Source organism: Cynocephalus volans, chromosome 12, assembly GCF_027409185.1.
Source record: "Cynocephalus volans isolate mCynVol1 chromosome 12, mCynVol1.pri, whole genome shotgun sequence".
NCBI lineage: Eukaryota > Metazoa > Chordata > Mammalia > Dermoptera > Cynocephalidae > Cynocephalus > Cynocephalus volans.
Genome location: NC_084471.1, coordinates 24,862,179 through 24,887,611, shown reverse-complemented (window position 1 = coordinate 24,887,611; position 25,433 = coordinate 24,862,179). Strand labels below are relative to the sequence as shown.

Below are 25,433 nucleotides of genomic sequence, written 5' to 3'. Positions count from 1 at the left end.
CCCTACATACACTTTACTAAAAGAGAAAGCAAATCTTTTTGAATAAAATATAATTAAATATTTTGAAATATACTAACTCATAAAGATATTTTACATTTTTGAAGTATTTAAGTATGGATATCATCCATAAATCCTTTCCCAAAGAGCTCCAATGCCAACTAGGTTACATCGTGTATAAGAACCTCTGGGAAGTGTCTGTATTTATAAGAACTACTGTTTCCATATTAGTGGAGAGGTATTCGTTTGGGCTTACAAGCAGGAAAATAGAAATAGTTTTATAAAATATAGCTAAATACTATGATCTTTACTTTAAAATGCATTTATTCCCACTGGCAGTTGCAAAAACAGTGTAGCAGAAAACTTGAAGGTATCTCCAAAAAGTAATAATAATTTCTAAAACAACCCAAATGTACAGCTTCCTAGTGTATAAAATACTTTGACAAATACTACATTATTTGTGCCTCACAACAATGATGTGAAGTGGACATTACCCTCACTTTAAGAAAAGAAAACTAAGGCTCTCAAGTAGCTAATAGGCTTGTCCAAGGTCAGAGGTAATAAATATCAGAGACGGGATTCTTAACCCTAATCTCACTACTTCAAATCTGGCATTCCAAAACAGCTCATCAAATTAAGTATGAAAAAAGGAAATCAATACCCATGTGATGGAACAATTTTTCATTAGACATTCTCAGAATTCGAAAGTAAAAGTGGGCTTATTCAGGTGCCCACTATTGCTATTTCTGCCTGTTTAGAAACCAATCCCACTTCTGGTAACAGCTCCCTGCCTGTCCATGGGAGGAGCTGCTACCTACCCCTCAGTCTACAGGATTCAGGTGGAGCTAACTCCCCTACCCCCTCCAAGGCATGTGACCTCTGCCTGGCTTCTCTCTCTCTCTCTCTCTCTGTCCCCCCCCACGCACATGCACACACACACACACACACACATGCACATGCACGCGTGCGCGTGCCTTTGTGATTAGCCCAGAGACAGACAAGAGATCCAAACCAGGTTGATCTGATCTGATGGGACTCAATACTGGGACATTTTCAGGGGGAACTCTTGGGATGATAAGCTCTCTTACTTGTAGGTTCAAGTTGAACAGGATTTGAGTATGAAACTCCCCACATGTAGAGAAAGCCTGTCTGGGAAAAGAACCAACCCAGAGGAGAGCAGCCGTGACACATAGAGCAGCCACAATTGGGAGAGCCAGAGAGCACGGTGGCATAGAGCAGGTGGAACCAGGATCCCCTGGATTCTGCAGTGGAACGATTCTGATACATGTCCCTTTCCACTTAAGCCACGTTGAGTTGGATTTTTGTTACTTACATGCATTCAAAAGAGTCCTGACTGATAAATTACTTCAGTCATATACAAACAGAATTAACTGAGATGGGACTCCATAATCAGCCCTATTTCCTCTAGAACCTTCTCTTTATTTTTAACATTGGAAAAAGAAAATCTACCCTTGAAAATCTAGCAAAGTCAGATTAAAACAGCCCAAGCTGACCTGTGGACCCAAGAACTGGACTGAAAATAATGAGAAACATTCCAAAAATTTAACAAGTGGAAAAATAGCCTGGTGCGCCTCTTTGTGAACAAGCTCCTCAATGTCAATAAGCCTGTGGCACTACTAAATGTCACAAGGTCAATTCCACTGAAATAGGGTTTTTATATATTGTCAGATTTCTTATTTATTCAGTTGAAAATAGAATCTTTTCTATTGATGTTTTTTTAAAAAATCCATGGTCTGATTTTAATTGGAAACAGTCACCTTGGTTAGGCACCAGCACATGGAGGGGGGCGCACACATCAGAGCTTCTCTAGCAAAACGACCGCAGGGGTGTAGGTCTGCCTAGGGTCTGTCAGAACCACCTCCCTCTAATTTGCCTCCTTGATGGACTTGACAGAGAATGAAAGAAGCCAGACTTGTAAGATGACTATCAAAACCTAAAAAAGAACCCATCTGAATGATTTTCCCACTTCTTCCAATTATTAAGATCAATGTATAGGATCCAAAAGATACTAACCATATTGGAATTACCGTTGCCTGAAAGACACTAATCATATTGGAATTTCTAACCCCAAAGTTGTCACAGGTAGAGCAGGGTATATTTTGAGAAGGGGCAATTAACTGACCACATTAATAAACAAGATATGCAGCACAATACACCAGGTTTAAATTCCAAGTACAAAAGCACCATTTTCCACTTACACTTGGTGATGCCTTTGGTAATAGATGGCTGTTGGTCTAGAGTTCCTGGCTTGAAACAGGGCACAGATAATCGTCAACATACCAAACTATCTCTGAAGCTGGTGTGTCAGCTCGTCAACTTGACAAGCTGTCACGCTGGAAGCTCCTAATGAAAGTTTACGGAGTCTATTCTACACCTTCTTTTGTGATTTTATATATATCTGTCTGGGCTTAAGTGTTAGGAGTTGCTCTTTAGACCTTCACAGAAGAAAATTTTGAAATCATGGACAGGGTGAGCCTTTCTGAGTAGTGGCTATGTGATGAAAATCTAAATTAAAAACTAGCCACTAACTTATGGACATTAAAAAAAATCTGAGGGCTGTCCGGTTAGTTCAGTTGGTTAGAGGGCCATGTTGGTGACATCAAGGTCGAGAGTTTGGATCCCCCTACCAGCCAGCTGCCAGAAAAAAAACCCTTATGTGACACAGTAATAAGAAAACTTGTTTAGTTTGGGAAAATAAAATCACTTTGTAAAATGCTATTCCTTTCAACATAGTTGTGTTATTTTCTGGAGGTTGATTCTATAAATTCCCATGCCAAAGCAGTAGGTAGAAGTTCCAGTAACAACAGGCCTTCTCTCTTAGGGAAAATGTAAAAGGATAAAATTACTATCTTTCTTCTTTCCCAGAGATGGTTAAGCATGTGCCACATGTCCTTCTGGCATATCGATGCTTCTCTAGCTAACAATTTTGTGCAATGTGTATTTCAAAAAAGTTCTAAATTTCATTTAAGGAAAAAATCCCTTCCATTTCATTTAATGTTTTATCTAACCATGTTTCAATAATAACATGTTATTACTGTAAGATACCCTTTGCTACCTACTTTTGTAACCTGAATCGGCAGAGAAGGATTCCATCTATGTCCTCTGTTTTCTCTGGCTTTCAGATCATTCTACATGGATCCTTCTGATTGTGATACATGCTTCTTGGCAGAATTTGTATTTACACAATAAAATAATAAAGGGGAAAATCCCAATTTGATTCTCAATATACATTTTAAGCAAGGATAATGCTAGAACGAAAAGATGGTCTTTACAGAATGCTACAATCACCTGAGCACTTGTCTTTCTAATACCTTTGGCATTACTTAGCCCTACAATGAATCAAGGACCTTTGAATTAGGGACTGACAGGTGACATATCTGAATTGACAGTCATATCATCTATCTATCTATCTATCTATCTATCTATCTATATACAGTGCTTTACAGTTTAGAATATGCTTTCACACAAATTGTCTGATACACACAAACCTGAGAAGCAGGCATCATCCACGTTTTAAAGATAAGAAAACTGAAGTTCAGAGACACCATATGACTTGATCTAGGTCATGCAGCTAAAAAGAGACCAAATCAGAACAACTGAAGAAGCCACTAAGGAGACAGCATCCACTATCTGGAAAAATACCACAGGCAAGAACGTCAGTGTAAACAGAGTATACAGAGTAAACCTACATCTACATACAAAGCTTTTCATACACACGGGAGAAGGACAGAGTCCTGCCAAGATGCTCAAGATCTCCACTAAAAGGATCAACAAATAACCATTGCAGTTTTGCATGTGATAACCATGAGCTGATTCAATGAGTTTCCACTAAACTACCAGTGATTTTATCCTCTGATCGCTGTGCCTCCATAAGTGTAATCAATCATAGCACACGGGAAATTAGTACTTGTCGAACTCTTATTAAAATGTTTTATATTGTTTTAATACAGACACAGCCCACAGGGCACCAGGGGCTACAGAGGATCAAGGCTGTGTTCAGGCAGACCAGGCTGAGTCCAGGCTCTGCCATTCACAGCAGTGAGGCTAAGTGCTCACCTCCCCTGGCCTCCTACCATGTAAGTAGGCTATAGTCAGGACTGGGGAAGACATTGCATGTGGAACCCCAGGACCTGGCCACGGCAGGGGTTCCAGATGGCTCAGCTTCTATTTCTCTTCATTATATCAAAAGAACAAACATTGGTACAACTAATATAATATGTAAAGTGCTTTCAAATAAAGAAGAATTTGATCTAGTCATACTTATTAAGTAACATGTTCAGATCAAGAAATATTAGACTTGCAATTGAATTGACTTTCTAATAATTTAGAAACAATGTAGGAAGAGCTTTGATAGTACCTAATACCTTACCCCAGGCAATGTTGTTATTTTATTTAGATGAGAGCATTCAAAACACAAGAACTTCTAGATTATGGATTTTACTCACTAATATGTAAAAAAAAGTTTGTGCAATGATATGCATTTCTCTTACTATTGAGGACTCTCTATTTTATCATGTGAAAACACAAATTCTATTTCATTTCTCCATATGTATTTCTTTAAATGGAGGCCTCTATAAATGGTAGTAAGTTCAGCATTTGGAAACTTTTTCCTTTTTTTTTAAAAAAAAATAAATTTGAGGGATGTGGCCCTTAAACCTTATTAATTCTATCACTCTCCTTTATTATTTGTTTTAAGAATACTTTGACTTCTTCTGAGTATCATTCATGTCTAAAACCTCCAAAGTTTGCAATTAGGTCCTAAATACTGGAAATATTTTCCTCCTGATATATTTCCCATACTTACAGTTACTATCTCATCTCCACCGAACTCAGATCAAAAGCTGATCTGCCATGTGCTATATGCACATTAATAATGTGTGGGACATCTTGTTTGTGCTAAAATGAGATAACAGATGTTGAAGTACTATGAAAATTTAAAAGCGTTATGCACATTAAGGCATAATTATACAAATGTGACTGCAACATTTATTAGGGATATGGAAATGGGGGAGCATTTCAGAACTTTTGGGCAAATGAGTCCAATTTAGACTTATAGGCTACAGAAGCTATGTTTTCAACATGATAGAAAACCCATTGTTTAGATGTATTTACATCATTACATTCAGTAGTTTAGAAAATGCTGTTAGTGCTGAACTCAATTTTGTTTCTCACATATTCATTTAAGATAATTTGATGTCAGAATATTGCTATATCAGAATAAAAGCAAACAACAGCCACAATATTTGCAAATCCTCTGCATTCCAAGACAGGTATTTTAAAATATTGCTTCAAACTGAAAGCAAGCAATTAAACACCACTCTAGTGTTACATTTTAAATATTTGCTAACAAAGAAATTTGATAGGTGGGATAGACATTAAAAACTTGATCTCAATTTAACTTTAAGCATTGGGTTTTCCAAGTTAAGCAAAGCACCTTCAAACATTAGTTGAGCAGACCTTAAGAAGGCAAAACTCCTCTAATTATTGTAGCCTCCAAGGTTTCTAGCCTTGGGCTAGAATTCCACATCACTCTAGTGGGTTCTCAGTTAAACCTGAAGAAGTAGAGGCAGTTCTAAGAACATGAATCTGTCCTGGTGATTTTCTCTCAAGTGCATTCTCCTTTCTCTTAGTAGGTAAAAAAGAAAGCCTGAAGGTGGACTTCTGCATTTTAGTGGGAAACAGAGACAGGTTAGGCAAGCATTAACCAAGCTACAGTAAACCTCTTGGGAGACTCCCTGAAGGAAAGAACCACAGGAACTGAGCTCCTGGTTCACAGGAGGTGTAACTAGCTGCTTGCTTACAGGAATTTTAATTGCTAATTCAAGTCTTCAGGAAGGCTCAACTTGATTGGCTAAGCATATAACTTCAGGAAAGAATATGGTCTACAAAGAGCATAACAGGTTGTTAATAAAAAGCCAATGATTCCAAAAAATATTACAGCAATGACCAGAAAAAGGAAGAAGAAAAAAAAAAAATCAATTGACTGGTTGAGTGGTGGAAAAGTCACATAAATCGAACTGTTGGACAACAAATTTACTGAGTATTTCATATTTTGGCAGGTTAAAGTTTGAAATGGCACTACTTTTAAGAAGCATGCGTTCATTTTCCCATGATTTTTGGTCTGGCCAGACTAGAGAACTTCCTCAAAACAGATTAAAAAACTGTAATTAACACAACCTAAAGAGTTGTAATCCCAGAGTCCCTTTTTCTTATGGATCAGATTACCGTAGTGCTATCTCCTATTTTCTGTGCAGCAAAAGTGGGTTTATTGATTGGCAGGATTTTAGAAAGCTTCTAATAAGCTCCTGGTTGCTGAATGACCATCGCTGTCAGTCGTACACGTGAGATAAATACACACACTCACACAGAAGCTCTCTGTAGCTCACCACATCCCATCACTTCGCTTTTCTCACCCTTCTTTCTGCTTTTGGGCTTTTCTCACCTGGCCAGATAAAAGTTCATTCAATTTTCTCCAAGCAAGAGAATTCCTGACAGGGGGGCTTTTCCGACTGAAGTGACAGAGAAAAGATTTGGGGTATTCAAAAGGTGGCACTGCCCCTGCTTGTGAATCTCAGGAGGAAAGGAAAAGAGCGCTTTTGCTAGATTACCTCTGAGTGTTCATCCATCGGCCGAAGAGTAATTAATTCCTCCTTGAAAAAACTTCACTACGTGGAGAAATTTCATAAATCATACAAGCAGCTGAGATTGGTAATTCTGTTACTAAAGTTGACAAGTCAACAATGGCTAATGTCATGGAAGAACTATCCTACCTTACCCACATGATTCAAGGTTAAAACAAATCATGTTTCTAGAACGCTGTCATTAGAGAAATTTAACCACATATGTGATCCACAAATATTAACAAATAGGAAATAAATGAACAGCTTGGGGACAAAAGCTTTCAGACTCCCTTTTACAAAGAACACCAGGGAAAACAGTAATAAAGATTAAAAGATAATACCTAACTACAGGGAAAGGGAAATTTATTCTTTTCTCGACTCTCCTACATTTTCCACTTCTCTTCAATAAGAAGTTCTCCATAGCCGCAGCATTGCCATTCCCTGCCCAGAGAACCTTGAGAACAGTTCAATACTGAGAAAACTGAAAGGAAACACAATATCCCAGGCCCTCTCACTCCAAGGCATTTGCAGGCAGAATAGTCACGGCTTCCAGATGCTCACATTTTTCTCTCATGAGCTACAGCATAGAATGTTTACCAAAAACTTTTAGAAACAGAATCTCACCAAACAGTTGATAAAAATATTTAACAACCAATGCAAAGCGATTACAGTCAAATTTTCACCTTGAGATTCTCATCTTAGGTGTGGGAGGCAGAGAGAAGACTCTTAGCACATCAGTCTGAACCTAGAATGAGGATGAAAAGAGTTGATTCTGCCAACAGTTGTCAACAAATCCACATCTCTGAATCTTGGCCAAACTGCACAGCTTGCTGCCCGTCTGCACGTGCCTTAAGAAGAGCACCACTGTTTGGTTATGGCTGACTCAAGTTTCTCAGCAGCGAGCAGAGGACAGGCTAGACAGGGACATCCATACCAAAAGCATGGAAAGGTATGAAAGTGACAGATGTCTCTTTTCAATTATTTGTGTCAGGCAGCATCATCATTCCCAACCTTTCAGGGTGACAATATGAGATGAGGCAACTAGCCCCAGTAGCACAATTCTATACAAATGTGTAAACTTGGGAGGAAATTAACAACATTACACAGAGTTAATCCTTCCCCCCAACGTCCCCCCATTATCCAACCAATGTACATTTCATAATCTAGACTTTTATCATTACTCATTTTCATTATGACTAGATCCTGACACAGTATTATTCCCTTTAGGGCAAAGACTTTCTGGGTGCAATGAGAGCAGACATAATTTCTTCAGTAAGAATGGATAATAAGGATGTGCGTATACACTCTATTCCCAGAAATTTCTGTTTCAGTCTAGTTCAAGCGAGCAGGGAAAGAAAGGCACGGCATAAAGTGGTAAAATTCTGGTGTGTGTAGAAAACAAGCATCCACCGTGAGCTACTGTTCAATATTAGAATGCATTACCTGACATGGGTGAAAGGCAAACAGATCAGAGGCTTTGATACCTTACCTGGGCCATCTGCCTCTCCAGTTTTGATCGGGGAATATCATCAAAGTAGTTTTCATTCCTTCTCCTCCTTGCATCGCCCTGCATGATAATGTGAGGAACGTCTAGGGAGCCACCAGTGGTGTAAGTGCTTTGGCTAAGTGATGGAGACAACTGAGGAGGAGTGTGATTACCACTGGGTTCCTGAATGGAAATACATCACGAAATAAATACCAAGTTCTGTGGCTAACCTCTGGTTTCAAAATTGAGAAATACTGACAAGACAAAATGTGGGGGTGGGGAGCTGTTTTTGAAACAACCGCCGAGGAATGGATGATATCCCACCACCTCATCAATGGCATTAACTAGTCAATGCTTTTTCCCCTAAGCATTTCAGGTCAAAGGTTTCGAGAATAAAGAATCAAGCTCTGTTTGCATAAATCAGCACTATGGATGATCTCAGGAGGCAGGCAAACCTATCTATGTTGGGCACCCCTGACACTAGCATGTGTGTTTGCAAGAGAAGGGACTGGGTCTTCATGGGGGCAGAACATCCTCACCATGGCAGATACCATGACGAGAATGCTAAATGGAGATCCAGTCTGTCCCGATCCTCCACCAAGGGGTAGTCTGACAATAGGGCCGAGAAGAGGACACAGTATGGCAACACAGCACGTCACATGCACAGACTGCAGAGCAATGCTTATCGTGGCAAAGACGACTCAAGCAGAGGGGCACTGGCCAGGAGTAAGAAAAGGGGCACAGACAGCTGAGGACGGGGATCGTGCTGCTTCTCCAGGCCACTTCTCCCCCACATGTTCTGGACCTCCTTTGACAGACTGAGATCCTGCACTTTTTCTTGGGAATCTCTGTCTTTGATCTGTTTGTTGTTCCCTTAAGTCCCTTCTGGGGAGTCAGAGTGAGAGGATCGGAAGCGAGGAGAGAGCAGGGTCAGCAGCAGGAAACAGCTCCTCTAGACAGTCGCCCGTCCCACCGACGGTGACGGTATCTTCCTCCCCTCCCTAGTAGCAAAACGAAGGCAAGACAATCATCCCTTTCTAGCCTCATTTCCCCCAATTTATTTGAGGTTCTTCTTCCTGAGGAGAATAATGAGTCCTGTTTCTACTTTTACTGCTCCCAGAGCCCTCAAGTAGCCTCCAATATCCAGTGTATCCCAATTCCCCTAATAGTCAGTCTTCCTCATGGCTCCCTCCTGGAGCCAGTCCTCTTGCATTCCCTGCAATCTTTTGTGTGTTTCCTTCTCCTTCAAAGCTGAATCAGACTGAGGATCTTAACAGCGTCCCTCCTGCCCGCCCCTCTGCTATCCTGCAGTCACTCTGCTGTTGCCTGAAGTTCCCTGAGCAGAGGTGGCTGCTGCAGCTCACCCCTGGATGGCACTTGTGGAAGTGCCGTGCTGTGTCCATCATTTCTGTCACTACTTATCCTGCCACTCGCAGAAAGGAAATCGGAGTGGGAACCCTCCAACGTGCCAGGGAGATCTCAGCGTTTTGGTGAACTTTAGAAAAGTTCCTGCAGGATTTGTGAAAACAAGTGACTGTCAGCTTCTCCTGTTGCTGCCATTTGAGAGAAATCACCTCTCCTGTTTTCTCTTTCTCTCCGCCCTTTCCTTCTTACCTTCCTACCCCTCTCTCCTGTGGTTTCTCTCTAGTTTTTCTATCCTTAATTCTGAATCATGGCTGAAATAAAGAAATATAGTTTACTAAGTAAAGTTTTAGATTTTCTATTCTTAACCTTTGAAGTGGATAAAGCTGCACAATTTTCACTTCTTGAAATACAGAAGACCCTCAGGTTAATTTTAAGTGGATCTTTACTTAACTGTGGTCCTTGATCGATTTTCTTTCTGTGGGTTGGAGGAGTCTGACAGAAAACTCATTTCCTCTCTCTCGGCATAGATGGGAGTGTGGGGATGGGAGCTGAGGGAGTGGTTCTTTAAGGGCGGTGGTTGGTCAGACTGAATTCCATTGTGGGCATATATCTAAATCTCAAAAATATATATTTAACTGAGCGAGAAAAACAAATCTTGTTTAATTAAAACTCAATCAAGAGGGAGATTTTTTTTTATACACAGTAGGAAAGCTATATGGAAAATGGCCTGCACTTTCTGACACACCGCTTCAGTGTTTTATTGTACAATGTAATTTTTGAGGATCAGGGTGGAAAACAGAATAAACGTGCTTGGCACTTACCCTGAGGGTGATGGACCGAGGGGGCTTCTGCGGGGGATCGTCGTGCAGCCTGTCTCCCAGAGATGCCAAAATACGTTTCCTGTGGCCAATCAAATTGATTTTTAAAACCTGAAACAACATATGTTTGGGTTAAATATTTCATTTGAGAAAAAAATAACTTTCTATATGTCCTAAAACATGAGGAGTGAAAAGAGAATTGTGCCAAGATCCCCCTGCACCGTGAGGGATGTGGTGTGACATCAGGGTGACTGCTCAGGTCTGGAAGGACAGGAGCAGCACACAGAACGTCTGCAGAGGCAATGCACTGGGGGCAGGAAGAGAAGGCAGAGACGGGTCACTTGTACCCGTGCTGCCCAGAGCTCCATTCTCTACGCAGCAGCTACAAGACCCCTCACAAATTCTCACCAGCTCCTGTCACCAAGCAGCTGAAATGCTCCAGTGGTCCCTATAGCTCTTGGAATAAAACCTGAGTCCTGACCTGGCCTCCAGGCCCAACTGGACTTGCTGTTCTCCGTCTCTCTCTATCCGTGTCCATGCCTCTCTCCCCTGTATTCAGGATGCTGTCACACTGGCCTCCTCTGTGCCTTGAACACCCCACACTTATTTTCACCTACTCTGGTCCTTTTGCCTGGAATGTTCCCCCCCAACTATCCCCTGGCCCTGAAAGTTTCAAATAATCAGTGACTCTCATCCCTCTGGACCTTGCTCAAATGTTGCCCCCTCAGAAAGGCCTTCCCTGGCCTCCTTGCTAAAAGAGCTGTGCCCTCAACCCCTTTCACGCTCTACTCTGTGATCCTTTTTGTTATTCTATGAGAGAGCTGTATTTACAGGTTCAGGGTTTGTGTTCCACCCCTCCCCATGCCAGCTCGGGGAGAGCACAGCACCCATTGATGTTTATCACTATTACTTCCCAAACGCCCAGAGCAATGCTGGAAGAAATAAGGGCTCAATGAATATGAAAGAATGAACGTTAGTAGAGATGAAAGTAGCAAAAACTAGGGTTAGAATCAAGCACTACCTGCTTGAGGTAGACTCAGAGTCTGCCCAGGGTAGTATTTTGAGTCTGACAGTACCACCCAGGGTGCTAAGAACTGCAGAGACCCTCAGTCCCCAGCCCCATTCCCGGTGCTTTACAAATGCTACCCCTTTCAATCCTCCCAACATATCTATCTTCTATTTACAGATGAGGAAACTGAGGTTCAGTGTGGTTAAGTCACCTACCCAAAAACTAATACATGGTAGATCCGAGATTTAATCAGGTTTTCCTGATTCCAGGGCTTGTTTTACTCCAAGGTATATGCTGAAAAGTTGGGTAGATCTTCAAATATTGCTGACTGTTTAAGATAAAATATTATATATCCATTCCTAAAAAATGTATTTACCCCTTTCCTGCCCATGTATATAGTCCCAGGCTATAACACTTCTCATTGGGTAACTAGTTTCCAAAGTAGCTATCCATCGTATAAATTTTCTCCCTCTCCTTTCAAGTTTTAAGGCAGAGGGGTGGGCATTTCTTTGGCATGCATCCCATGCTACCTTGAATTTTTATTTGCCTATTTGTCAGTTAGCCTATTGGCCTTTCCACCTAAACTGATTTAGACTTAAACTAGCACTATATACCCTATTCCTTTTACATTCACACTCTGACTCATGCCTGTTGATAATGATGGGATGGTAAATGTTAACCACGGTGAGTATCTACATGCACCATGGCCCTATGATTTATAAACTTCCATTTTCCCAGGCTGATGAATCCTAATCTTTGCAAGTTTGTTTTATAAAGCAGATCCTCTTTCTCATAGATCATTTTAGTTGACTTTCTCTGGACCTTCTCCTACCCTATTACAACTGCTTAAGTTTTGTTGAAAAAATGGCTCACAATAATCCAGGTATTAGTGCACCATGGCTTTACATTTGAGCAGGACACTGTTTTTTGCTTTTAATACCCCCTTTAAAATATCCTTTCTAAACACAACTGATTTCTGGCTGGCCTTTTAGCTGCAGTAGGAATAACTAGGGACAGAAGTATACACTGACTGTAAAATTGCTTAATTTTGTTATAGCCAACAGTTCAAAGCCCTTTAATCTTGGAAGGATGGTTTGAATTATTTCTCCACAAATTCCTACCTTACAGTTGTCCATGCAGAAGCCCATCTGCCATCCTTCTGCCCACTCACATAGCCCTGTGTAATCTTTCTGCATTTATATTAACCAGCTTGGCATTTCACTACCAGGAAGAGCTTAGCAGTTTTTGCAAAGCTGGAAATTTCACTATGCGCTCCTTTCAGATGATTTATAAATATGCTAAGTATATGTGCAGTCCCAGTACTGATGACTTGTAGGCAGTATTGTTTATGCAATCCACAGAAATGCCCTTAACATCCTTGCGTTGTTTCTTTTTTTTAAAGCATCAAGATCAAAGAATTCCCCCATCTCAGAAAAATACAACATTAACCTTTTCAAAGGTATTTTGCAAGTCTAAATACACTACATTTTCTTATTCTCTTTTATTCTCATGCTCAATTACTTTGCCTAAGGCTTCTATTGGACATAAATTCCTCCCATAAAATCCCCACTGCCTTTCTCCCAGTAGGTAATTTGACCTGATGCTGTTGGTGCTACCTTGAGACCCTGAATCTTGGTAAGAAATGTTTTTGTAGTAATAAAGACACTCAAAATTATTCTGACAAGTAACTGACACTAAAGAACAACTATGGTAAAATTGTCTTCAATGGTATAACCTCCATCGTTGCTTTTGGTTTACTCTCCCACAACGCAATTTTGGGCAAGTTACTTGACTCCTCTGATCTGTTTTCTCACCTAGAAAGTGAGCAGGTTAATGCCAATCTTGAACATTGCTGGAAGGAGAAAGAGTAAAATGGTGAGAATAACCACAGTGCCTGGCACAGAGAAGCAGCAACCTTCACAGTGTGCTTGTTCTAGCTAATGAACTCTCAGGATGCATAGAAATCCTGAGCCAGAAGAACAAGGATTTGGTCATTTTCATAAAGTCAATCATGTCAAATATGCTGGTGCTTTGCATGAAGAGATTTAGCTAACGCTGGAAAAACCCTTATCAAAGTTGCTTATCCTGGTAGGGACATGTCTCATTTCTAGCTATTAGTTTAATACTAGACCTAATTTTAAAAAATGTACATTATTCTCCCACACATACTGTTTAATCTCTAACAGAAGGTAAATTGAGGGGGGTCCTCTACACTGGAGCTCCATGGTTGCCTACTCCATAGAACTACCCAGAGAGGGTGGGTAGATAGAGAATAAATTAACACCAAATGATGATTCATGTCCAGAACGCTTGGGCAACTCTCCTTATTTATTAGAAATGAGCCCAGAGCACAGAAGATACTGATGGTAACTACATTTATTGAACATTTTCTATGCTCTTATTCTATGTTCTAGTTGTGCTAGAAACTGTGCCAAGTGCATTTTATACCTGTATATCCCATTTAATCTTCACAATAACATTATCATTCCCATTTTAGAGATGCAAAACCTGACACTCAGAAATTCCGAGTAACTTGTCCAAGGCCACACTGCTGACAAGTACTACGGCTGGGACCTGCACCTGATTCTTAATTCGCTCTTTACCACTCACCAACCTCTTGATAGCTATTAACCTGTACACATTTTGGTCTTAGCCACACTATTGGTTATGTCATCATGATGCTTCTGGTGTTTCTTATTTTGAGTTGTCATGTTTAAACCATTTATATAGGGTTTTGAGCATCTGAAAATATTAAAAGAATCCAGTTTTGGATAAGTCTCATAGCAGTGTTAAAGCTACAGGCCAAAAGAGCAGGTACTCCACAGAATTCCCTGTGAAATGCATATGGAATCCAAGGACAGCAAACCCTCGTCACCCAAGATTCAATACAAGTTGGCTAATACAGTCGTAGAGAGGGTGACATTTGGCTTCAAGACTTCCAAGTCGACAATAAGAAATCCAATTGGCAAGACAATAACAGAGAGAGTATTCCAAAGAAAGACAGTCGTTATGGAAAAGTCAAGTCCAAAGGCAATTGGGTTTGCCTTGAGTGAGAACAGCTAACATCTGATCATCTTTGTGAACAAACAGGGCTCCTGAAGTAGTGGAATCCTACTGCTCCAGGCACCATGACTGATGACCACTCTGCAAACCATTAGTTTCAATGGTTAGAGCAAGGGTTACCGTGGTAGAGAAAAATTCTGTGAGTTTTCATTATTGCTTGGGTGAAAGTTAACTGTAGGTGCAAGGAACCCAATAGGAGTAAAAAATAAAGTAATGGTAATATATTGGGGATTTAGTTATTCTAAGAGATAGAGGCAATTCAGTTCAACTCAGAAAACAATATTGAGTTTCTGGCTCAAATTATTTGGAGGATTCAAAGGAAAAAGTCAACTAACAGAACTTATAACTTTGGAGAGTTTGGGCTCAAATAACTACACTGTCAAACCATTAACTAAGGAAACAATTATTATATACATGAGCATAAGAATGTGCTTCCAACTGCTGAGTTCCAATAGATAAGAAATTAAAGTTATTCCATGTTTTTTTAATGGTTTTTATTACAGCTATCATAAAAGAAATGTGGGTCAAAGGCAGGGAATATTGTTAAAACGACATGGGCCTGCCACAGACAGGTATGTATTCATCAGAGTAGTAGTTGCCTCCAGGTATTTTCTCCAGTATCAATTAAACAGGACAACTGCAGGAGTCCCACTGCAAATCCCGCCAACAGGAGAATAATTGTGCTGAGTGACAATGCTATAATATTATGTCACTGTCATTTACGTTTCAGGGTTTAGCTGTGGGAATTCTGCCAGACAATATCATGACATTACCCTCACACTGAAGAGTTCACATCAGGATATATGTCACAGCAAAGCTGAATGTCAGTATTCTTAGATTTCTTTCTTTTTCTCTTTAAATTTAATGTAATATAAATTAAACATGTTTTATCTTTACTCACTTTAAAAAAATTCAACAATGTTTTGATTATAGTAACAATATTGCTTTCTCAATGCAGATACTTTATAAAATACAGAAAAACAAGAGAACAAGTTATCAATAGGCTATTAACATTTAAGTATATTTCCTTTCTACTTTTCCTCACGATTTTGTTTTGTGGTGGCCATATTGGGACTACAATTTCCACCTTGATTTTTTTCACTTAATTTTAAGCTAGGGAACTTTTCTACATATACAGCTCTCAGCAGACATTTCAAGTAACTCTATATTACCTTATCATTGCTTCAGAGAAGCATATCATAATTCATTAACCATTCCCCTTTTTGTTGGAAACTGAGTCGGTGCTTCTTTCCAAATATCAAACACTCCACATGCTTTAAAAAACCTTTTCATCCTAAAATTTCCTTTTTCATTGCCATGTTTGCATAAACACAATATGAAAAACACCAAAAGAAAACTGCAAGAATACACGTGTCATAAAGGAAAGTTACGTGGTGACAGTCCGTCTCCATGTTCTGCATGAAATCTCAATCCATTTATTGCTGGCTGGACCAAGTCCTCCAGGGAAAATCACAAATCCACATAATGTTCCTCAGTGTCACATTTTGCATTTGGAGTTCAGATTTAGCTGATGGACGTGTAGCTGGAATTCTCCAGAGATTACACATGCAACCATGTTGGGCTCAAGAGCAATTCTACGTATCACTGCCATGGAACTGCAGCCTCTTATTTCTGGGTTTTTATTTAGGGAGCGGAGGAAACAAATTCGTCCTGCATGTGGAACCCATGTTAGGGAGGTAGATCATTTCCTTTCCTTTCTAGATATTTGGCAACTAAAGACAGCAGCTCTCATGCAAGTCTACAGAGCTCATCGGCTTCTGAGTGGCCTCTTCTAACAAAACGCAAGAGTTCTGAGGAGTTCTGGTGTTCTTAAATGCTGGGAATGGAAGTTGAGGTGGACGTTTATATGCTTTGTTCTCATCTGTGGAACCAAAATTGCAAATAAATGTGAAAGTATTCCCCCTACCTGGTAATAATTTTTAACACTTTCCACCCGAGAGCATCGAGGCAGAAGTGCCTGTGTACCATCCGTCTCAACTCCCACAACCCTGGAAATCCTTGCTTGAACTTGCATCTGATTTTTGACTGTGACATTTTCTCTCTCATTTCTGGGACTGCAATAATCCATGTCTAGCAAGGTATGGTGGACAGAACGACCTTGGAAGTGGAAAGTCATGACATTTGGTTCTTCCTCTGACTCTTCTTCTTAAGAAGTGATTTTTAACACCTTTGAGTTGTGATATAAAGGGGACAATAATAATTTTATTCAACAAACATCTATTAGATGTCTTTCACATATAACCACCATGTTATGCAATTTGTGAGCCACAAAGAAGAAAAATATTCAATCCTATAGGGCTCCCAATCCAGGAAGTAGAAAAAATATAGACGTGTGTGTGTGTGTGTGTGTATGAGTATGTGTGTGTGTTCCTATCTATCTATCTATCATCCATCCATCTAAATACATATGTCTACACAGCCTTCCCAGCCTAAACGGGATTTCTTTGAATTGAATAAGAATGATTAGGAATCTGCTCTGGAAATTATACAGCACAGAACTAAGGTATTCTTTCTCTTTTAAATATAACAGAAACTTAAATTTTTCTTACTCTATCCTTAGATAACCCATCAGCAATATTTTGAATATTATCATTGTTATTTTAATGTGCTATTATGAGTATCTTTGGGTAGATTTTAGATCAAGAATCATGCCTTTCAGTTCTCCAGCCCTCTTTCTATAATTTCTTTGCCTCACATATACACACCTCTGCAGATTCTAAAATGCCCTTGTCCCCCTTTTGATTAGAGTCTTGCAAGTATGAAATCAAGATCCACCTCAAGCCTTCCTTGCTCCCCTTGGATCACGTCGACCTCTCTCTCTGATTCGCCAGTATTCATGGGCTGCTCTGTGCTGTTGGCACTTGATACATCCTGGCATGTACAGCTAGTTCTCATGTGCATGTGTCTTACTTGACCAGCCAGACTGCAAGTGCTGGAAAGTCAATTACAGTGTCACTGCCTCCCAGAGTCCCTCACAGCCTCTGGCACACAAGTACACCTCAATGGCACATGCCTGAGGTCTCAACTCTGAGCCCTTTCGAGGTGGACAACCAATGAAGCAGGGGAGATGTCTCTGAAAGGCAAAGAGGAAAGGACGAGAACACCTAGATCTTATCTCTTTCTCTTTCCACTCGTAGAGTTTTCTCTTTCTTCTGAGCTTTGGTACCTTAATTCTTACACACTGCCTTATCGCAGGTGATGTAAAATCTCCTTACCTCCCACCATCTGTAACTCCTTCCCTTTTCCTCTTCCACTTCATCTAAGAAAAATCCCTCTGACTAGATTTTACCAATTCTCTTCTCCTTCTGCTATGAGTCTTCAAAAGAACTGCTACTAAATAATCAGGAAATAACAGTTTGTATGACAGATGCCACTTGAAACACAACTGTATTAACCTGTAGGAAGGAAAAGAGGTTCCAAGTCCGATAGCTCCAGAGACAGCAAAGGATGGAGAGAAAGAGTGAGGAAGGGGGAATGTGTGCTTTCTGAAAATAGTCTGTCTCAATAAACAGGAAATACTAATTATGAGGAAATGATCATGCAATAATCTTTGCATGGAAAGAGAGACCTTAATGGTATAATTGCCTCTGAGCACTTAAAGGTTCTGGAGGTACAAAGCCTTCTTTTGTAATCAATGAGCATCTTAAGTTTATTCATAAAGCTCTCTGAATTACCTCTTGATGAAGGTACTAATTTTCTGATTATATTTTCATATAAACATTGCTTCAGAAGATTAAAAAAAGACAACAAACCAACCAATCAGTTTCTAACTCGTTTCCCTGTAAGTTACTTTTAAGTACAGCTTGCTGCAAGTTAGGTCTCTGTAGGAGAAATTTTGAGCATTGCTCAATAACTTGATCATTGGGATTATTGAAAGGAAAATTTATTACAAAAGAAAATGGGAAATATGAGCAATATTCCACATCTACAAGTTATTCTTAGAGACATGATGATGTGCTAATAGCATTTGAAAACTGCAAATCTCTCTGCAGTATTTTAAATATATAAAAAGGCTCTGCATCTTAAGAAGTAGAGAGACCACTGTTTTGCTTGTATTTTGCTAACCAGGCAGGACATTTACAGCTATTGAAGGTATTTTCCAACTTATTTACTTTCAATTTTTGAGGTCATAGAATTTATGATCAACTATATTGGATGACTGATGCTCTGAGTATTGTAAATAAAATTATGGTTAACAAAATTCATTATTAATATATGTCCATACAACATAAACTGAAATATGCAAAATATGTGAATAAACTCATATTTGTCAAGAGAAGCTTTAAGACAAATTGAATCCCGAGAGACAATCTTAGGTAAGTGAGGGCCTGGTTTTTCAATTTTTGGATTATAAGTGATCTTTTCTGCTCTGTTGCTGCTCTGATTCTTGCTATTTAGCTACTTTAATGACATATAAAACTCCCCATCAGAGGACAGAACACTGAATCAATCCAGTCAATTCCATTTCTTGTCAGCAGCTCTGATAAAAGAATTTGATGTGGGAGGAGGTAAAAACCTAAAACTAGCTAAAATTAAGGCTTTAAAAATGCATCCACAGATTTTACTTAGCCTAGCTAGCTACTACCGCATTTTAAGATTGGGTGTTCACTGTATTTCAGTCCATGTGTGGGGGGAGAAAGAATCTTAAGTGTTAAAAAAAATATTTCTAAGGATAGCAGACGTTGTTAATCCCAAGGACAGGTTCAAGATGGGAAAGAATCACTGTCAGTTTCCTTATTTTCTGGAGTGTCACATAACAGAATAAAGCTGGGAGTCACTATATATATTCATTCAAATGGTTAAAATTAAAAATACTGACAATACCAAGTAGTGGTGAGGATGTGGAGGAACTGGAACCCTCATATTGCTGGAGGAATATAAAATGGTACACCCACTTTTTGGAAAACTGCCAATCTCTCAAAAAATATGACTCAATTTCTTAAAATACAACCCAGCAAGTCCACTCCTGGCTAGCAACTCAAGAGAAATGAAAACATATGTCCTCACAAAGATTTGTACATGAATGTTTAAATAGTATTATTCATAACAGCTAAAACTTGGAAACAATCCAAATGTTCCATTGACTGGTAAATGGATAGGTAAAATATATTCACACAATACTGCTCAATAACAAAAAGGAAGGTACTATGGATACATACTATAGCACGGATGGACCTCAAAAAACATTATGCTAAGTGAAAGAAGCCAGACACATAAGATTACATATTGTATGATTCCATTTACATCACATTTCTAGAAAACATTAAACTATATATATTGAGAAACCAGATCAATGGTTGCGTGGGGTTTTGGGGTGATGGAAATATTCCAAAACTGGATTGTGTCATGGTTGGACAGCTACACTGTATAAGTTTACTATTATTTCAAGACCAAGTTCAAGTACTACTTTTGTAGGTGAGATGTCCACCAACACTCTTTGCCATCCACCCCCTGCCACCTATCACAGGTGCCACAATTAGGTGTTCACGTTTCCTTCTCTAGGCCAAAATCATCTTGAAGGCAAAAATAGCCTTATTGTCTTTCAAACTACATACTTAAAATGAGTGATTTTTATGGTCTGTAATTATGTTGCAATAAAACTTTTTTTAAAAAGAAAAATGCTGGGAGAAAGTATTCAGTATTCAGTAAGTGTAGTATGTACAAGGTCATTCTTGAGGGCTGTCATTCAGGCTGCTCCAGGGACCTGTGTGTATCAGCTGGACAACATATAAACTGCAGGATGTCCAATACACCTCCGGGGAAATGTGACCCACAGGACAGCTTTGTTCTAGGAGCCTAGTGCTAGCATATTCTTTGTTATATGTATATAATAAATTAGACTGTCTTCCCCATGTGGGTATATTTTTGAGGGTCTTAATCCTCCTAGCCATGACACTTTGGTAAAAATATTTATGCTTTCTCAATACTTACAACAAATGGTTTGTGCATGTTTGAAAAGAGTACAGTGGTCACTAGGATCACCATGTGTCCTTTGTGTAGGGGTAACAGCTGGTAGTAATGAGATGACCCTCTAGAACCAGGGAATAAAGTTATGTTCTAAGCACTAAGTTAATCACATCGACAGAGTGAACCGAGTCAGAATGACTTCCTGGCCCAGAAAAAGCCAATTACATAGACTGGCAATTTGACTATAGTTTAATCAGTGATACTGAAAACCAGCTAAACAGAGAAGGTATGTGTCCGGGTAGGGAGGCAAGGGTAGACGGCAGATTTAAGCAATGAAACAGTGGATGAAAGAGAATGAGAACGCCCACCCTTGGCAGTATCTTTGGGAGAAAGAGACTGAATCTGAACTAAGTAAGCTTAGATCACTTAAGAGGTATCCTCTGCCATGGGGTAGGGGCTATTTCATCAAGTGTGGTATTGATCCAAACAAAACAACCTCAAAATTCTCTTTCCTCCAATACCATGTGTACCAAGAAGCAGCCAGCACTGAATCTGTTTTTTGGGTACCCAGATACTAGGAAAGAAAGTGATGAAGTTGGGGGGGGGGTGGAGCATTTGCTCACAATTAGAGAATCCCTCCCACCATATATTAACAGATTGGAAATCTTGATACGCTGTTCTCTCCTTAATTAAATCAACACGACCGAGGCACAGAATCTGTGTAGGAGGGCATGGCAATTAAGAGCAGGACCCAGTGTCAGGGTGACTTGGGTGCGAGCCTTGGCTCTGGCACTTGCTATATGTGACTTTTGGTCAATTATTTAATCTCTCTCAGCATCACCTAACATCAAAATAAGGTTATTAAAAGAGTACTTACCTCTTAGTGTTATTGTCAGGATTAAATGACACACATGCAAAGCACTCAGCACAGTGCCTGGCATAAAATGAGTCTCCAAAAGTTGTAACTTCATTGAGTGTTTTGATTAAGCCCAGTGTCTGAACCGGAAGAGCTGAGCCCACCCCGGCACCTGGTTAGCTCATCAATGGAACATGACCACCAGCAGCAGCAGCAGGTCAGCAGCCGGCACCATCCACCGCTCTTTTCAAACTTCAGTGATCTCATTAAAAATAAGTTTTTGCCAAACTATATTCATTTCCTTTTTTTGACAGGGTTATTAGTATGAGGTTGACAGACCAGGAGAATGCCTTAGATATAGTGTCTTTGATTCCAATAAAGCACTTGATGAAGTCTTTCATTACCTACACGATGGTGGGCTGTATGAGAGAAAAATTAAGTGGATTCACAGCTGGTTGTACATCTACACCCAAGAGGCTTGATGAATGGCTCTGTCACAACCTGTAGGGGGAATCACTGATTGAAAGCCACAGGGCTCTGCTCCTGGATTCTGTGTTTTTATTAATGGCATCAAAGTAGACATAAGAGGAACACATCAGATTTTTAATGACATAAAACTGAAGGATATTTAATACGATAATAGCCCAATGCAAAATTCAAAATTCTCTCGACGGGCTGAAAGGCCAAGCTGACACCAAAAATATGCAGTTTAACAGGGATAAGTGTAATGTCTTCCATTAAGGTGTCAAAAGAAATCAATTGTGCAAGTTAAACATGGGGATGATATGGCTTTGCTAGTTTTAAGAAATATCTGAGTTTTTAATTGAACACAGAAAGAGGTTTAGTGGAAAGAAAGCAAAACTAAGGGTCAGATGGGAAGGGAACACACACATATAAGGTGATTTTATCAAACAAATCACCTCATTCAGCTTACCATTTCAACCTTACAGGGTAATTGGTAATTACCTCCATTTTAGAAATGAATAAACTGAGGCTCAGGAATTTAAGGCATTTGTCAAAGTTAGGATTTAAATCTGACTTCCAATATTCATGCTCCATACACTCATATTATCCTGCTGACACTCCTCTCCCAGAGTTGCTGTGAGGCTCAGGTGAGACAGTTTTAATGGAAGCGCCTAGCACAGCGTCTGGCTCATATCTCCTGCTCAAAAGTTGCTGATTTTTTTCTCAGATTCATTTTGATGTAATGCTGTGTGCTTATCTAAACAACTGGTACTTTGTGTATTATATGAATCCTGCAGTCTATTCCAAGTTTATTCATTAATATAATTACCATACAAATGATTCTGTTGATCTTTCTTCTCCCACTCACAACTATTCCAAAATCCTGAATGTCAGAAGCAGCAGCCCTGGCCAGGAAAGTTACAGGGAAATTTAAGGGCAATTTGAAATATCTGTCAGTAATGATGTTCAGATAATTAAAACTTTTTTTTAAGTAAGGTAATTTTCAAGGGCTGCATTAGTGGTTCAGTGTTGCTTATTTACATGGTAAAACCTCAATTACCTTTAGACAATGAGGTGGTATGTTAAGTAACCTTAGTATAACGATATGCATACAGAATGTACACAATTTTCACTTAATTATATGATACTTTTTTATATGATACTTTTCTCCCTGTTGTTGCTGCAGTCCTTACTGGGATTCTTCCTAAATATATACATGTGTACACTTTTCCCTCTCCTGGCTAAGTGCAGTTTATTGATGGTCCTTAATTCTTTCCTGGATATGTGGAGTACCGCATTGCATCTGAGTCATGCTCTCTGAAGACCATTTGTCACTGGGCCACAGAGCTACTGCAGAAGGAGGCTGAAGAATGCACACTGGCTCCAGCAGTATCTTGGAAGATTTGCTCATTTGAATACATTAATTTTTAGGAGCAATTGGTTGTCATTGTTTCTTGCACTGAAAGCAAGGGCTGACAATGTTAGCTACCTAAAAGTTCCAGTTAATGGAGGTAAAATAATATCCCCCTTTTGGGGGGCGGTGCAATCTCCTTTTAATTTTCTCTCCCTCTTTCTTTTGGCCTAGGCCAGCCATGGCTCACAAAGCTGGAGAACGGAGAGTCATTATCTGCTGATGGTGCTTGCTGGTCGTCCCATTCTGCCCAGGAGAAGGCTGGCTGGGGGGAGTGACCAGGTTGACCTAAGAACCTCTGCTACAAACTGTTTTATACAGAGAAAAGTGATTATTCTAGGGGCGGAGGATGCTTTAAGGGACAGAACACTTAATCTGCAATAAAGTGGGTCACTCCTTTCAGGTTTTTAAGCCCAAATGTGAATGCCCTAATGGACTTTCACATGAGCTATGCCTTCTTTCTGGAACGTTCTTTACCTCTTCTCCATCTCGTGAACCTCTACTCATCTTACAATACTTCAAGACCAAGTTCAAGTACTAGTTTTGTGAAAGGTGAGATGTCCACCAACACCCTTTGCCATTTTCCTGCAACCTAACACAGGCGCTACACACACACACACACAGCCCACTATGAAAAAAATAAAGTATGTGTTTGTTTTTAAGAAACCACTGTATTGAGGTATAATTGACATGTACAAAGTGGTACATACTTAATGTATACAACTCAGTGAGTTTGGGGGTAAGTATATACTTGTGAAATCATCACCACCATCAAGGCCATAAATGTCCGTCACCTCCCAAAGTTTCCTCCCACCTCCTTTATCATTATTATGATTATTATCATTGTGGTAAGAATACTTAACATAAGATCTACCCTCTTAGCAAATTATAAATATACCACACAATACTGTTAGCTATTGGCACGATGCTATATAGTAGATCTCCAGAACTTAATTATCTCATAACTGAAACTTCAGATACTTTGACCATCGTCTCCCCATTTTCCCCTCCCGCCTGCTTCTCCCTCCTCTATTTCCTCCTCCCTCGAATCCATGGCAACCACTATTCTACCCTCTGCTTCTATGAGTTTGACTATTTTAGATCCCACATATCAATGAGATCATACAGTATTTGCTTTCTGTGCCTGGCTTATTTCATTTAGCATAATGCCCTGCAGGTCCACCCATGTTGTCACAAATGGCAGGATTTCCTTACTTTTTAAGGCTGAATAATATTCCATCGTGTGTGTGTATATATATATATATATATATATACACACACACACACACACACACACACATTTTCTTTATCCATTCATTCACTGATGGACATATAGGTTGTTCCCCTATCTTGGCTATTCCTAATAATGCTGCAACGATCGTGGAAATGAAGGTATCTCCTCGAGATCCTGATTTAAATTCCTCTGGGTAAACACCCAGGAGTAGGATTATTGAATCACATGGTATTTGTGCTCTTAATATATGTTTATTTTGTATCAGGTTGCAAGCTGGTTGACCAAAATTATGAGCTCACGATGGAAAGTGAAAAGAGCAACACTTTCTAAGTAGATGTTAAACTGTCAAATGGAAAAACAATATCACCACTTGTCAATATTACTCATCATAATCTACATGTCTCTAGTGAAAACCAACCAATAAAAAATGATTTTGTGTTTGGTAGAAAATGGGATTTTATCTCCAATTGTCACTGAACTTATTACCTACATGTCATTCACACAGTGAGAAATTATTCATTTTTCACTTCATGATAATCATCAAAGTAGGCTGGACAGAATGACATATTATGAAAAATTGATAATTTATTCCTATATTGCCCCAGAATGATGACAGTGTGCAGCATGGCTTTAATTAATTAATATACTGTTATTCACATAGCGGGCACTCAATACCCATGAGATGTGTAATTAATGACAAAAATGCCACAGTACTAATACCACGCTTACTGAGCACATCAAATATTTTCCCACCCATGCTTAAATTAAATCTTCCTGAGATCCCTGGTTCAATTTTCATGAGACTCAAGTAATTTTTGATGGGGAATCTAAATGCCAAAGTTTACTCCCAATATATGAAAAATGATTGTTTGCCATAGAATTATTCTAATCTTACCTTTTCAAAGAATTTACTAACATTATTTCAGGCCAAATGCCTCAAAAGTTGAAATTCCCTATTTTAATTCTTTGAGATGAAAGTGGCTTCCTTTCTCCAGCAGTTCTCTGTTTCTATTTAGATTTATCTGTTTCTATTTAGAAAGTTTTATCTTTCTTTTATTTTTTCAGTAAGGCAAAGATTTTTTTTATTTTTTTTTATTTTGTCATTACACAATGTAAACATTTTTGTGACCCTTTACCAATTTCTCCCTAACCTCTCCTCC

At 39.4% G+C, this 25,433-nt stretch overlaps 1 protein-coding gene across 15 annotated transcripts in view; it reads right to left on the bottom strand.

Annotated features, from left to right (window-relative positions):
• ANKS1B (ankyrin repeat and sterile alpha motif domain containing 1B) overlaps window positions 1-25,433 on the bottom strand; it is a 1,093,604-nt gene that overhangs the window by 59,009 nt on the left and 1,009,162 nt on the right. For 9 of the 15 annotated variants that reach the window (XM_063076110.1, XM_063076111.1, XM_063076113.1 and 6 more), the window contains 2 exons: window positions 10,311-10,418; window positions 8,128-8,307 (listed from right to left, as the gene is read on the bottom strand). The exons of 3 other annotated variants lie outside the window; for them this stretch is intronic. In XM_063076110.1, coding sequence (XP_062932180.1) covers window positions 8,128-8,307; window positions 10,311-10,418 — 288 coding nt within the window. The remainder of the gene's footprint in view (window positions 1-8,127; window positions 8,308-10,310; window positions 10,419-25,433) is intronic. 3 more of the 15 variants (XM_063076120.1, XM_063076121.1, XM_063076122.1) reach the window with 1 other exon arrangement.